This window comes from Mesitornis unicolor, unplaced genomic scaffold (genome assembly GCF_000695765.1).
Source record: "Mesitornis unicolor isolate BGI_N332 unplaced genomic scaffold, ASM69576v1 scaffold8408, whole genome shotgun sequence".
NCBI classification, from domain to species: domain Eukaryota; kingdom Metazoa; phylum Chordata; class Aves; order Mesitornithiformes; family Mesitornithidae; genus Mesitornis; species Mesitornis unicolor.
This window is the reverse complement of record NW_010203799.1, coordinates 88,831-105,549: the sequence shown is the minus strand read 5'-3', so window position 1 is coordinate 105,549 and position 16,719 is coordinate 88,831. Positions and strand designations below refer to the sequence as shown.

The 16,719-nt window shown below is 39.9% G+C and overlaps 1 protein-coding gene across 1 annotated transcript in view; it reads right to left on the bottom strand.

Moving 5' to 3' along the window:
* Positions 1-16,719, bottom strand: part of LOC104545663 (latrophilin-2-like) — a gene marked incomplete at its 3' end in the record, with an annotated part of 114,924 nt that overhangs the window by 11,517 nt on the left and 86,688 nt on the right. Inside the window, 10 exon segments of the mRNA XM_010190851.1 lie at positions 783-1,003; positions 2,004-2,213; positions 3,251-3,424; positions 4,508-4,713; positions 4,971-5,093; positions 6,966-7,149; positions 10,019-10,057; positions 11,093-11,278; positions 12,120-12,223; positions 12,766-13,062. Coding sequence (XP_010189153.1) covers positions 783-1,003; positions 2,004-2,213; positions 3,251-3,424; positions 4,508-4,713; positions 4,971-5,093; positions 6,966-7,149; positions 10,019-10,057; positions 11,093-11,278; positions 12,120-12,223; positions 12,766-13,062 — 1,744 coding nt within the window.

Below are 16,719 nucleotides of genomic sequence, written 5' to 3'. Positions count from 1 at the left end.
TGATACCAGACTAAATGACGTGTAAACCTATTAGGGCCGACTTCACTTAGCGATTTGTTTTTCATACAGCCCAGTTCCCTGTTGAATTGCTCTTATTTGTCTTTCATCAGCAGCAAAATCAAGCAGCTTTCTCGAAGTCAACAGTATCTTCCCATTCTGTAACTAATTTCATCAAAGGACAAAGTAAACAGTATTGGAAGGCAAATTCATGCCTCCAGCAACACAAATCCTCAGAAATGTTTTCTGTCTACCTTCTGCCACTTTCTATGTATATCTATCTGTACTTTTTGAAATAAATGGCGGTGGCTAATTTTAATCCTGCTCTACCCGCCTGATAAAGTATTATCAAAGTGAAACATATGGGTTGGAATATTGTACTGCCGTAATTCAGGACGAGATTAGCTAGAGGGGCAGCTGAACAAAGAGCTCTAATGAAGCATTAGCTTAAAACTGGGTGGTTAGGTCTGTCAGATACTTTAAGTTGAGAATTTTTACTTAATATACATTTGAGGACAAAAAGTTATTTACTTTTTCAATTTGTTTCAGGTCAATCTTTTGTGTTAAAAGAAAGACCATAATTTAGAATCGGTCTCTCTAGAGTACAAATCCTCTGAACCTAGAGAATTACAAAAGACTTGATTGTAATTTGTGCACAGCATTGCCATTCTCTTACCAATAAAGCTTTCAGATGGTATTTTAGTCTGTCAGGGACCCTCTGACAGCTAATAGGCTTTAAAAAATTATTCACTTGAAAAACACTCAGGTCACTTGCAATTACTTACGCTTTCTCTGTTCCGTAGCTCTTATAGTCAATAGCTGCTGAGACACCAACCACCGTAGCAGGGAAGAGGTAGCCAGCAACATAATAGTACTTCTTCCTAGAATATTCACTTTCAAATACTTCTACTAACATTAGATAAAGCTGCACTCCTTCTAGACACATCCAGGCAAAGGCTGCCAGGAAGAAAAAGTGTAAGAGACCTGCGAATATTGGACATGCAATCTGCAAAGAAAAAGAAAGATGGAAATATAAAGCACAAAATCTTTGCATCATTACGTCTTTAATTAAACAGTGTGCAATAGAACAGCGTACATTTCTATCAGAGAATGCAGCAGCATTTTTCCTACCTGAAAACACACACTGGTCATTTCCAAATACTAATGCGTTCACAACAGCTGCAGAAAGCGAATTCAGCTCAACAGTATCAACGAAGACAGAGAAATGGTGTCCTCACCTCCAGTCTTCAATTACAGAGTGGACTTTTCGATCTTATAAGCAACCCTTTAATTTTGAAACTGATATGGTTTTACGGCTTACAGTTTAGACAGTCTGAGACATGAACAGTTGGTGCTAGATACATAATGCAATACTGCTTATTTAAAATTATGAAGCAGCCATCAAGCCATTTTTATCTTCTGTAATTTGGAAGTTTCCACAGTCGTAACGGAAATGAATCTGAGTTCTTTCCCCTTTGGCTGAAACTCTACTGATTTATTAGATTTCAACCCAATTAATTGCTTCTGAATGACAGACTTAATTTCACCAATACTGCCAAAAAAACCCTGCATGAATGTGCAGTGTATAAAACGAGTAATTATTTAAATAGGGCTCTGCACTAATATATATATATATGCATATATATGCATGAAAAAGTAATCAGTAGCTGTTGAAACTTATGAATATACAGATAGGACACATATATGTTCCTAGTATGTCAACATTCAATTACATCTCCTCTTTCACAAGTTATAGCCACCTGCTTTGTTAATAGCCAACGCTTCTCAACTGAAAACGAAAAACATTGCTGTAAGTGGGAAATTAAGGCCACAGCGATACTTTTGATGGATGTAAATACTATTTATGAACATGCCTATCTTATTTTCACATTCAGCCCTGCTGTGTCAGAGTGCTGAAAGCTTGGCAGTGTTGTCATGTTTTAATTCAAATCTGTTTCAAACAGTCATTTCAGAGGACAAGATCAGTACACACAGAGAAAACTTACCTTGTACTCTGTCTTATCGATGCCTATTAGGAAAATGAACTCAGCAATGAATAGGTTGATACAAAGGTTCTTGTGAATAGTGTTACGATCACTTTGCAGGCCACGGAAAAAACAGAATGTGAAGATGCAGATGGCCAGGCAAACAAGAGAGATGACAATTCCCACCCAGGTGATGACAGTGAGGAGCAATTCGTGCACTCCATCTTTGTACTAGAAATAACCAAGAATGGAGAAAATTAATATGACTCTTCATGAGTATAAACAAAAACCTATTTACACAGGTAGCATCCAGAAAAGTTACTTCTTCATTACATGAGATGGGCAAAATGTACTCGGTAATTTCTCAGTCTCGGGTCAGCTTCCCAGAAGAGCAAGATGAGGGTAAGTAGAAGAGGAGCAGGTCTGAGAGAAACATGCGACCATTTTAGCCAGATCAGACAGCATTTTTACTTTTCCTGTGACTCAATATAAACTCTTCAGATAAGAACAAGTAAAGAAACATAACATTTTGAAAGTGCCACTAGGCTCTGATGCAAAGAGGAGAGCTTTCCTTGTGACCTCCTCTAAGAGTACATGTTCCTTACTACAGACCTGCAATTCCACAGTGAAGGAAGCAGCGATTTACACACCAATTAGGATAAAATGCAGAGCATGTTAGGTGTGTAAGTCCAGCTCTACTCTCAGGTTTAGCGAAAGAAGGCTCCTTCCTTCAGTTGTGTAAGAATCACTTTTGTCATCTTGTTTATCTTTTCAGTGACCTTTCCTCATACAATGGGTTTATGAAAAGTCTCACACCCTTGTAAATATTCCATGCTCCCCTGACATCAGTAAGTGCTTTAACTAGACAAAAGGATTTCAGAGTACGAAAAGGCATTGAAACAACCAGGACGGAAGCTCCTCAGCCTTCCTGCTCTACAGAGAGCTGGCACTTGTGCTGCCCAGGAACAGCCTGCACAGCTGCCCCTACAGAAACTCTCCACGTCTGCACAATGGTTGGAAGGTTGGTCTGTGACTTTAAAATAGGACCTGAAGAAAAACCTTGTCCTTCCTTCTTTTTCTTTCTTATTGTTTTGCCTGTAACTTTATGGGTTACAAAGAAAAGTGCTAGAGAAATCAAATTGTTCTGGAAGAGTGGGCAGCAGCTACAAATACTTAAGAAACTCCAACAATTTTGAATCTTGCCAAAAATTAAAGCTTAATCTTTAAGTTTGCTCCCTGTCATGGCTAGAAACATCACCACCACCTACCACAATTTCCCGATGAGCCATAAGAATTGCGAAATTGGTGAGGTGACTGCAAGCACACGTCGTATGAGTCCTATTTGTGTCAACCAGTTTGCAGCCTTGAGTTGACCAGTATCCCATCATAGTCCTCTCCGAGTAGTTCCAGAAGGAACAATTTGCATTGAAGTAATTGTCAGGCTGGGAGATAAAAGGATAACATCAAATGAGGATTTTACACACTAAGAAGGCAATAACAATTGTTCAATATGTGTAAAGGGTAATTTAGATTAAACTTTGCATGTTTCGGACAATAAAGTTTTTCATCAGCAAAATTGCGGACTATGTTATACAAGGAAGACATCTAGTTTAAAAGGGACTTTATAGTCCGAAACACTCTAAAGCATAGTCTCAATTATTGTAGACCCAATTTTAAACAATTACAATTTCCATCTCACGATTTTATGCGCTGATGGCACATTATAGCCATTTTTGCTTTCTGCAAAATTAGGACTGCAAATTTATTCTGAATTTTTTTTCCTGTAATTGGGAATTTGAAAATATGATCTTTTCCCTTTGACTGTCACCTTTGGTCAGCCCAAAGATACGTGAACAGAGATCAGGAAAATGTTCGTTCCTTAACGCCTATCTATTCTGACGAAAACCAATTGAAACAAATTTATAAAAAGAGGCAAAATGAGAGGAAAATCCAACTTTATTTCCTTTATCACTGTACTGACTATTTACATTCCCCATGTGAGTCAGGAAAACAGACAGGAACAAACTAAGAAGCAAAGAAACACATCCAATAAATTACCATTAAGAAAATATACACAAATCTGAAGTATAACAAACCAAGATACGATAATTTGTTCTTCACTGAATTAAATGCATTTAAACAATTTGAATAGGATTCCAGAACTTGGTCCAAAACCAATGTAAAAGGTCGGTGTCACTAAAACTTGCCACTGCATCAGACCATCAAGAACCCAACAGTCATTTTCCACCCTGCTACTAAGGTAAGAGTTAATTTTCGGTTAGAAACAAATTAGTCATTTACATTTTCATGTTGATTACTGAATTAGCTTTCATTAAGAATACACTTAAGTTCTAATAATCACTGAACCAGGCTCATTTAATTTTATGTTCATAGACTTAACTAAGCTTGTGTCTCTGACCTAGTCCAACATTTAAAATTCAAATGGAAAAAAGGTTATTTTTCTGCATTGCTTTTCTCTCGTGCTGATTTTATGACCTTCCCATTAATTCATTAGCATAACTCACATCAATGTGCTCCAGCGTAAAATGCACCGGATCGGTCAGGTACACCCGGCTCGACTCCTTGTTGATAGAGGCTGCAATGACGTGGGAGTTGACTGCGATTGTGCTATTCCGCCCTGCAAAGTCGCTGCCCAGCTTTATGGTTGCATTTTCAGTACTGAGAAAACGCCCCAAACTTTTGTAGATGATGAAAACCAGTTTTGCTAATCCTACAAAAAGAAAAAAATCCCACTGTCATGCCACAGAGGCCTACAAGAAAAGCAGCAACCTGTACGCTAATGAACTGACAATAAAGCATCAGTAAACAGAGAGGCATTTTCAGGCTACGGATTTGAAGAGAAACACCCAGATACCCACGAGCTTCAAGACAAAGCCACAGAGCAGTTTTGTTGTGCTTTAACACGGGAAGGTAGCGTATGTTTTATACAAGTTAATGGAGTTTCAGTGCTCCGTGCCCACAACTCACCGTTCCTGCTGTTCTGTTTCACGGTGCTTGCAGAGAGCTGAATTGAGTTGCCTCCCTTACTGCCCTGAGGAAATTTCAAGTCCTGCACCTGGCCCTCGGTAATGAGCACTGCAACATCCAAAACTAAGCAGACCAGAGGGAAAAAAAACCAAAACAGAAAGAAGCGTTAAAAAAGGAGAATGCAGAGCAAGTCTCTTGGCCAGACTGCAATATGCCAGATGACAGCATTTCCCCCCACTCTTTATTTCCTTCTCTCACACTGCTGTCCTCATTTGTCACTGTAAGACAGAGCTGTACTGCATGTTTCAAGCACACAGAGTGAGTTTTTTTAACTAAACCTAGTGCACACTACTAAATGACAGCACTTGAATATGGTAACGTGACATCAAATCTTGTTTTAGTTTGTGCCCCAAAAAACATCCACTTAAATGTACCATGCACACATACTGCAGAGAAATGTTAATTCTGAAGCTCATAACATCTATGCAGTATCCTCTGGCAACAAATTTAGAGCTTCAACTTTAGAAACTATTTTTAAAACAGTCAGCAAATGAATACCTAATTATACTTATGCCATGTATTTAACTAAATCAGTATTTGTATCTAAAAAAAAAATACGCTTTTTTTCCCCCTAAATCTAGTTCTGTATAAAGATTTGTAGGAAACCATTATATTGGTTCTGCTAAAAAATACTTTAATTGAAAACTCAGGTGCCACTCAGCTTTACTTAAGTTTTAATTTTATAACACACTGTCTATTGGGAAGCTTTCATGGGCTTTCCATCAAAGGCTGGGATATGTAAAATCATATAGGTCAGAGTGGCCAGTGTATTGACAAATATCTGCATTACATTTCACTGGTCTAACTGTAGGTCTGAACTATAGACTGACCAAAGGTATGACATCAGGGGGTGATTTTTCTAAGCCGGATATATGCATGAGCACTGGGAATTTGGCCTTGCATGGCATCAGTAATGTGTTACTAACTACAACTTAAGGGCAGCTTATCACAAGAATGACGTGCAGGCCCTGCTCATCTGCATCCTGAGAGACGTTCTGGGACTCTACCCGCACTCCTTCCCAAACAACCGGCGCAGTGACTCTGATAAGAGCCTGTAACACCTTTCCTCCCTCTTTCCCAGTACCTTCCTACTCCAATTAAAAGCTAGGCTGAATCACCTCTACAGTTACAAATATGCAGACACTGAAATGTGTAACATCTCATATCTGCAGTCTATTCCAAGTCTCCATCTCGGTACCCCTCAAATTAGCAGACTTTCAGCTCCCTTGTACCTCACTGAGCTACATTAATCTCTGTAGTAAGATAAAGGGATTTTAATTTTATGCATAGCAATGATTTTTGCTTTAACACATCCCACGTACCAATATTTGCACATCTCTAATACCAAACCCCTTAATTTCTCTGTCACCACTTAAATTCCAAATTATGCTCCAACTAACTGCAGCTATTTTGCAGTCTCTGGAGCATAGCTATTCTGCATTATGGGAGATGTAGTTCACTGAACACATTTTTACCTGAAGGCAGTCGTGTTTAATATAAACATTTGGCCTATGTTCTGAGTGCCTGAAATATTTAACTGGCAGAGTCTGTTGCAAAAAAAGTAATTTAAATTCATTAGGAACAGTTCATATATAACAGAAAAGCATTTCGGCAGCTCTACACAAAGCAGTTACCTCAAAAAATCCATACTCTGCCATTTAAGCACTCTTCATATCCATACGTTCTGCTAATGATTTTTCAGTGGTAAATCAACTTTCCATTTTAGCCTGTATTAATGATACTAAAGAAGAATGCTAATTTTGAAGAACTAAACAAGAAAAGCATCTCCTCTGCTTGGGAGCATTTACCTTCCCACCAAACGTCGGGCAGCTCAGCTTTCAAAAAGTGAGTGGCTATCTGGAATATTTTTCTCTTGATTTTTGTGTAAAGCAATGCACAGCTCTTTACATTATGCTTGAAAATAAATTCACCTACCAATATTTTCTGTGGGCATTGAGACTCTGGTTGGTTCCAAGAGATTATCAGCCAAGACAAAAGCCCCTTCTTCCAACGTATCGAGTAGCATCGTGGCTGCATGGGCTTGTTCTGAAGAATTCATGTCCTTCCAGGACTCCAGAGCTTCAGGCCTGAGCAGGTTGTCCACTGTATCCACAATTGCCTGCATTCATTAGGAAACCATCATTAGGTCTGATTGCCCTAGGCAGCTGGGGAAAATTTCCAACGTTATCTGGTGGCAATTATAATACTTAACTGTCAGAATGATTTACTGTGATTTAATGGCACTAGAAAACTATTTTCAACATAAAAATATTTTCCATCCTCTCCCTGGATTAGCATTAATAGAAGTGCAGTTAGCCACTAGCATTGTGTGGTCTCTAAGTAGTAAACATGCAGATTTGACTTGTCTCATGTCAGATATAAAGACAGTCTTATTAATGCCAGAATTTCTGCCTGCAGCTTTCATCTTAAAGTTAATGTCAAAATATATAACTTCTATTTAAAAATACTAATGCCAAAACTGGCACACTGCAGCTTAGGCTAAAATGACAATACTCCTCTTCTGGAAACTTTGCCCAACTCAAGCAGGCATAGCACTATAAAGTACTTGTCTATGACAAACTGCTTTATTTATTACAGGAGGCACGAAATGAAGCTGACTCAGTGGATATAAATTAGCCCAGGCCACTCTCGCTCCCCCTCCTGTTCCTGTACCTGTTCATAGACACTTAAAAAGATTACTGACTCCCGCTCCTGCACAAAGGTCACTTAAAAAGGAAATCAATAGAGCAAACAAGATGTCCACTGACTGTCCCTGTTACCAGTGAAGGCGAAACTGCAAAACTGAATAAAGCTGCCATTTAAAAGTCTTTCTTTTAACAACTCTATCATCACGTTTTAAGGTTCATTAAGCTGCATATAAAGTAACAGTAAATAAGGAAGAAGAAGAATTCAGCGACATGATTACATTATTTTTACAAAATAATCCAATCAATCACAGTAATCAGTTAATCAATTGAAGGCAGGCTCTTACATTAATGCATAATGTAGCTGTGCATTGAGTATGCTGTGCATTGAGTACGCCATGCATTGCTGAAACACCCTGTTTACTCTGTCCCATTTACCTAGTCATAATGTGTCATTAAGCACATATATAATTTGTTTGATCAATTTAAAAAGCATTGGGAATGGAAATAGAAAACACATTGTACAAACAGAAAGATGTCGGTCTGGAATACTACGTTGTGCAAGTAAACGGCTAGGAAAAGTTGGTCAAAGCTATTGCCAGAGCAAGATTAATTAGCCTAATCCATTTTAATATCCTCTTTCTGTCTGCATTGTGAGCCACCACGACCTTCCTGGCAGGTGGAAGATACTTGGATATGGCATTAAAGCCTTTTTTCTTTCTCTAATGGGAGACAGAATAGTCAAAATGCTCGCACCGATACTGCTGCAGCCATTAACTAGAGTGGAACAGAAATTGGTCTGCAGAGGCCAGATTCATTAGTCACCACGAAATACAGATTGGAGCCTCTAATCTGAGGTACAAATGAATCCTCTGTCACAGAGTGGGAACTTGCTTCATCTGCATACTGTAAGTCAGCTTCTGATTTGTAATTTCAAGAGGTTTATTAGTCTTATCTAAGCAGAGAAGCCCATTTGAGACTTACAGAAAATGACACTGGTCAGAAATTAAGGTTCTGCTACCGTTTCTTGTGTATCTCCACACAGTGCTGACAGTACACGCTCATTAATATGAATCACGTTTTATTTATTAGGGGGTAATCTAACTCTGCATTTTTCCTGTGGAAACGATCGCCTGCCCAGTACCATTTCTGAGGTGTTCTCTCCAATCAGGGGCGAGTGGGCGGTAGGAAGATCACACAGCCCCTGTGCTGCAGCTGCCGCAGCAACCCCACTACTGCTCTTCTCACCTTCGTGCTTACTACTGAAGTATGAAACTCAGTCCACTCAAACCATACCTGCTGGATTTCCCTTTACTATGAAAAATATTTGCTAATAAAAACTATTACAACTATTATTATTTGAGAAGCGAATTTCTCTCCAGATCTCTGTCTCTTTTTGTCAAATTTCTGCTTAACTGGACATCCCCCATCCCCTTCCCGGGCTGCAGGATAAAAGAAAGAAGCAGCCTGTACAGAGAAATGTCTCTTCGGTAAGAGTCTGAATGATTTTATTACGTTGCAAAGTATTTCAAAGCTCTTTTCAAAAAACATCCTTACATTTTATCTCAGAGGGTGCAAGTAAAAATCAGTATTTTCAAAGAAACTTTGGAAAAATGTGCAATAACATTTTTCAGGGCCAGACAGGGCCTGTTCTAGGACTTTTTTCTCTCCTTCACAGGCATGAGGTAGCGTTACTGGCACTGTGCTGTAGAGCAAGAGCTGGCCGCTGCGGACACCCCTTCCACAGAGGATGAAAGACACTGAAAATCAGTAGCAATGTGTTACATAGAGGCTGGTTAATGGGACATGGGGCACACATTTTACTAGTAAAGTTAGAGAAATGTTTGTCTTTACAATTTATCACAAAGTCACTGAATCTGGCCTTTGTAACAACTATTAAAACTGTAAGAAAGAGTGATTTTACTGGGTGTAAGAATACACAAAGAACAAAGCAGGCTGTATCATGTACATTTTTCATGCAAGCAAATTAACTCTAAACAGTCTTTGATATAAAATACTACCAAACTGCAGTAATTTCCATTAAGTTGCCAGCTTTTTCCTCTACCCAAAGTTGTGTTACAAGAGATGTTATTTCCAATTCAGATAATAAACATTTCTGCTCTTTTAATTTTGAACAAGTTGAGGTAAAAGAGGTATAAACTTTGATCTTTAACTTTTTTTTCCGAGTGTTATACCTGTGCAAAGCCAACATTTGTACAGTTGATATGGGGCACAATACACATTTATCAAAGACTGAAATACATAGGATCATGCAGCAAGATGATAAAGCGTGGCAGGTTGCTGAAGCAGGGAGAAAGCAGGGTGACAGCACAGGAGAGATACCTTAAGGTAAGCCCTGCATGTCTTCTCTCGTTTTTGGAGCTTTTTAGTAAGAAAAAAGAAAATCAGAAGTTAGACACATTCTGGAAAGCTTCAGAAATATAAAAAAAAATTAGTCTGGTGTTTCAAATCCCGAAGTTGAACTACAGCCTGGACATCGGCCTAGTTTCTGTCCAGCGGTGACTATAAAAATCATCACACAGGAAACGTTTTTCCCCAACCTTTATACCGGTGCTCAGATATCTCTGCCCCAGCGGTGGGACTTGTGTGAAAAGGTCAAAGGAGAATATCCCTGCGTGGGCACTTGATCTGTCTCTGGGAAAACTCTTTTAAGGGCAGCTGGGGATCATAACTAAAACTATTGCCAAAATAACAGGGGAGTGCATGAAGCTCTCTCTCTAAAGGAGGCTGAAAAAATGTTTTGTTCGTAGCTTGTTGACTAAGCTGACGCTCGGAAGGGGCCAAGAAATACAGCATTTCCTCTGAGAAAAAGAGGAATGGTAATAACGCTTGTGACTTGTATTTAAACCACAAAGACATCCTTTCTCTGAAGTGTTTCTCTAACATCAACACTTTTTTGTGTTCTAGATATGTGTATTAAGGCATTTTTATAAAGATAACTCTAAGTGATGTTGGCGTCTTTAAAAGGCTAAGAAAGTGCTATTATTCTGCAGGAATTTAGATTAAAATAAAACCCTGCACCCCTGCAGAATCCCACTGATTTTATTACATGTTCAGGGTTAAAAGCATCACTGGATGAACATGCTGATTTGTTACAGAATTTCTGACAGCTAATGCCCATTTTCCTCATAGTAGTTATAACGGATTCCAGATTTTAATAAGGGACACAGCTATGTATTTTAGGACCAGTCAGCTAATGTGAATTGTATCTTATTCCCTAAAGAAGGTAATTGCAACTTTGCGCTGTGTATTTACTGCTATTTTCTCTTACATGTATACTCCAGAACTATAAGCACACAGGAACAAAGTACAGATTAATATTTCTGAAAGGAAAAAAACAACAGAAACCAAGGGCAGTGGTTATCCCAGCAGGAGGAGGTGACGGGAGGTGCGTACCTTGTTATAACTCCTTCCTGCAGAGTCCTTTTCACTGGGCCGCAGCTCTTGCAGCTGAGCATCCAAAATGTCCACGAGCTGCTCCATCAGCCTCACCGATGAACTCACATCGCCAGCGAAGACCGGTCCTTTGGTGTGTTTAGCCAGTTCATTGGCCAGACTAGCGGCGTTTTCTCCACTTCTGATCTGAAATGACAATTTATATTATCTCAGCAGGGCCCCTTGTTCTGCTTGCGGCTCCTAATTCCAATTCCCCGCGTACCTTTGTTGTGGTGAAATAACCATTTGCACATACATTGAAATCTGCAACTAATTGAGACCAATAACGTTCTCTTTATCTCGGAAGATTAAAGGTTCTTAGATCCGTGACACACAAAAGCAGTTCTTAACAGCCATCAAAACCAGAAATCAGACTGGGACTTCTGGGCTAGATCTTCTATTCATCCTCACTTTTACTTTACTGCCATTATCAGACAGTAAGAGATCTATTTGTTCGTACCAGTGCTTGAGGCATTTGAAAGTCAAGTAGCCTGGTACTGACAACAAATTATCCCGTTTTCATAAACTTAGTAAATCTCAGTAGGGAGGGAAAGCACAGAAAGTGGCTCTGCGCACTAATCATACTGTTATTAATGCACTCAGACAAAAGTCTATTTATTACAGTATAATTCTTCCTGTACCAAAAAAACCTTGCTGTATACCACAGGTTTTGCCGTGTAATTTATAATATTTGATTTACCGAGCAAATACAGCTTTTGTTTTTTGAACACCAGCAAAGGTACTTTGCTTTAAATAGCGATGAAAACAGGGCATCACAGATTCGACATAAGAACTCACAGGGAAAGTGCACCGAAACACACATATGGACCTAACTGTTGGCCAATGCTTTTGCGCACAAAAGCGTTAACTCCTCCTACTTCAAATTAACACGGAGTAATAAAGATGGCTTCGACAAATGGAATAATTAATGCTCAGAGTTAAAATCCTTAACCACCAGTGTACACCAGATTAAAAGGTTTCAACCAACCTTCTGAGCCAGCTGATTTACCCAGTGTGAGGTGCAGTTGCTAAGATCAGGACCTCTGGGGTTCCAGGTTCCCGTTAAGACCACGCAGAGATAGGAGGCAGTTCCTACAACAGATGTAGAAAACCACAGTGACATGGAAACCCTTTTTCCCCACACGCATTCAGGAAATCAGCTACGCTGCGCTCCTAAGCAATGTTCAATTCTGAATGCCGCTAATGACAGTGGTTGACAATAACCGACAAAAACGTAAGGAAATAATGTGGATTACAAACAGCAATAAAATTCAGTGAAAAGCACCAAACGTTTTCTGCAAACAAACAAAAAGCTCTTGATTTTCCCTGGAGCTCATCCAGAGGGGAGCTCGTAATGAGAAAGGCAGCTGTAAGCGTACTTCACAACCGTCCTCAAGCAAAGCCCTAAAATTTGACCAGGATTCTCAAAAGTGCATGCACAAAGTAATTCTGCAGCTACACTCAAATGCCATTTGCAGATTAAAACTTGACCACAGCCTGTAGACACTGCATTCTCCAAGTAACAAAAAAACCATGTGACAGATAGCTTGAGATACAAACAAAATCACCATGAGAGCGGCACATTGCTTTTGAAACGTCTGCTTGGAATCAAGATACATTTTTAAAGGCAATACCTCGTGTTCCTTTGGGGCAAGGGCGTTCAACCATCATTCCTCTTTGTGTCTGAGGCCAGCTAATCCCCCTGGCCTCAGTCGGTTCACAGAATCTCTCTGGCAAAGGGAAAAAACTTGTCACAGGAGGAATTTTGGTTGTGGAAACGGGTGGCGGTGGCTTGGGTCCTCTGCTTCCTTCTTTTGTTCCTCCAGCTAATGTTGTGCTTATGGGGCCTTTCTGTGATGTAGTGCTAGTGGTTGACACTGTGGTTTTGTATAGCTCTGCTGAAGAAGTTATTGTCACTGCTGTGGTAGGCACTGCACGGAGAGAATTAGAGTAATAATAAAGTAAATTACTTCAGAATTATTAAAAAAAAGTTATTTAAATGTTATTTATGTTGTTTTAACAGATTCTCTGGTGTCTCCTTTCCTTTATCTTAATATTACTCTTATTGCTATTTTGGGTGCTTAACATAAAACTTTGACAGATTTTTTTGGGTTTTTTCACTCCCAGCTCATACCAGTCAAATGTTTCAGCACATTCTCCAAATAATCTCCACAATAAAAATGGATAGTTACATTTCTAAAGGCTGAGATGCAGTACTAGTGAGTTATCAGTACATAATAAACTCAAAGCAATTAAAGATTTCTTAACCAGTTCTGCAGAAGGAATAACTCAACAGACAGGATCATTTGACTCAGCGTGCCATAAGCAATGCAGTCCAGCTTTTAACAAAAGCAGTGGGCTGTAACTAATGAAACCATTTTTAAAAAAAAACCACAGACCCCAAAACTTGAAGTCACCCACTGCACACCTTGCAGGAAAATAATTACGATAACATCTTCCTACCCGGCAGTCATTCTGCTTGAGAGAGCTGCAGCATGCCCGATTAGCTCCAAACAGAAGCAGCGCCTAGCCCGTACGTGCTCTTCTCCTGGTTGAGCATTCTGGGCCTTAACATCCCTTTTTTTGCTAAAGCAGGTATGAGGACACAACTCATTCGAGCCAAAGGTGAGTCCCTGTTTTAAACTTTTCAGAAACACCAGGACCAGCTTAGGGAAAACGACTTCTGCCCGGGACTGGCGGCTGCTCACTCCAGTGACCCACATTGGGAACGCGTGGCTGGGGCTGCTGAGGTACAGCCCAAGCCCTGCCATGGCTCTGGGGCTCAGCACAGACAACACCGTGGAGGTAACAGGCCGGAATTTCAGTTCATCACCTTCTAATGCATATTGAGCAACATAACTGAAACAGTTATTAATTATTTCCAAATCTTCATTAGCGTTCACAGTGCTTTATAGACACACAAAAGCACAGATCCTTGTGCTGAGAATAATCTCCTATCAAGTCTTTTCAAAATCCTAGATGATACAGAAAAAAATGAAGCTAATTTCAGGATTAATTCTTGTAGATAAAGTGGCTTTTTTCTTTCTCTTTTTATTCTTCTGCTTGAACTCTGACTTACTGGACAAGGCATCTTCTCTAAATGAAATCATAAACAAAAAGAACAAAGGAAAAGCTGCCTTGCTTTCTTTCAGCAGATGGTTTTAAAGTTAGTGTTTTGAACAAGATTAACTGTCAGCAGTTTGGCAGATAACAATTATTTCAAAATCCTTTTTCAGTACTATTAGGAGTCTCAAAGATGAATGTATCTCTTTTTATTTCCATACAAATTTAGAGTGGAGGTTTTGAACATGACGATCTGTTTCTAAATACAAAGATGTGCTTTTCATCCCCCTCTTGCTCACAACCGAGAAGGTTGTTCCGAGGCTGTGCGCCAGTCCCGTTGTTGGCTGCAGGAATCCCGTCTGTGCTGAGCTCGCGCTGCAGCCAGAGCAGCTCTGAAACCCACTGAAATCCTCGGGTCTGTTCTGCAAGGGCTTGCCTGACATCTTGTGAAACTGCCGTAATTTTCTTTTGATTACAGCACATCCAGCCTTCTCGCGCTTTCCCAATTAACGTTTGTCAAAAGCATTTGCAATCACTTCCAGAAGTGTCAGGCAACGCCTGCTGAATGAGGTCCTGGGGAATGGGGAACTGGTGGGGACAGAGAACGGTGCAGGGGACAACCAATTATTGCTATCCATCCCCTAGCACATTCTGTTAATTAGTACGTATTTAATCGCTGAAATGTGTATTAGCTTTATTGCAATTACTACTCAAAACCTATAATGTTTAGGATAGCTTTCTCTCAGGAGCAAAATATCACTGTAAGAATTCGTAACAACTCTCTCAAGTTCAGTGGTGAGGTAACAAATTTTCAGATCGTATTTTGTGCCGCAGACTGAGCTAAAATATCCTGCTGACATTAAGCAACTTAAGGTACAACAGTTTTAATGCTATCCATTACAATCAATTTCAAAGCATGTCATCTATGATTCAAAAATAAACTGCACAACAGTAGTACATACTTTAGAAATATATCTACAATTTCACATTTCAGGAGAAAGACTTCAAACCAACTCTCTCACAAAACTGAAAAAAATACAGGAAATTTCTACGGTATTTGCTCTTGAATTACATTTTTAAAAAAGGAGAAGTCGGCATATTTAAGAATATACCAGGAAACTTCAGACAGTGCTGGAAGTCCGGGAAAGAAGGAGGTTGAAACAAATAAGAAATGACTGATGACTTTAAGGAATACACGTAGCTTTCAGAAGGCAGATCGTTTTGTTTCTAATGACCTGCTGGGGAATTGAACCTGCAAGGCCGTGCCACAAGGAGACACACGACAGTGGCCACCGCCTGCCGTGTCTCATTGGGAAAGCCAGGGGTGACAGCATCCCCTGGCTCCCATGCCCTGAAGGGAACGGCACTGATGGTTCATACACCGCAACTAAGGAGAAGAACAAACTCCGTGTCAAGGCTATTAACCTGGTGTTCCCAGCAGCAGGGACGAGCCTCTACAAGGCCAAAGATTTGTAACTTTGTCCAATGCCAAAATAGCCACTTTTACAATGTGAGATTCTATTCTGGACTTTTTGACTAGGCTTGACATGCCAGGGAGAAAACCAAAACCTCTTCTGCCTTCTTCCTTTTCCTTTAAGAATAGGTGTGTCTCATAGTCTGCTGAAGACAGTCTTCATAACATTAAGGGGGGAAAAAGAGCACTAGGAAGTAAATCCAAAGACTCAAGTTGAGGGTAATTAATTTACATTTGTCTCATGCAGTTCCCAACAGCTGATTTGAAGAGTTATGCGTACTATCTGTTTCTAAAAATGAAGACACCACTGGAGTCAAACTTAACACCTGTTTAACAGTGTGATGTCTATAAAAAACATAACACAATTGTCGAGGACAGCAGGGGAATAGTAACTTTGTTTCCCCAACTGACAGTGAAGAGTAGATTCAGAGGAGGCGCACAAGCTATCTTGTACTCTTTGCCAACAGGTTTCTATTCTAAGCAGGCATAGAATACATCTTAAAAGAAACAAACCAAGCCAAAACAACAACAACAAATCCCCACCCAAAATACAACTCTGACTTTAGATTTAAAATGGTGTTGAAATGCGCAGAAGATGTTCTGAAAACACTGGTGGTTCTGCTTGCATCTCCAGCATCTCATACACACGCAGTTACAGGTCAGGTATTTCAGTGTACTCAGACACACAAAAATCTACGTGCCTGCCTTCATTTTCAAAAGGCGTCACACACTGAGCAGCTGCATAAAGCAATGGGGACCAGAAACCTGTGCAAATCCAGGTTTCCCTGCCTTCTGCTTCCTGCCCCTGCGTGCCTGCTTTCATGCTCCAGCAACAGCAGGGCAGTCACTAAGACTCACCTAATTACCTCGAGGTTCAGCTATTACGCCAGCCAGCACTCTATTAACCCTGCCAAATCCTGTTTAGTTGAAAGTGAAATGTTTACACAGCCATTTATAGATTTAGACCCTGAAAACGGTAACGAATACGCCACAAAATTAGCGAAGTACCTCTGGTCAAGAAATGTGCTATCTGGTCCCCATTATGTTGTCT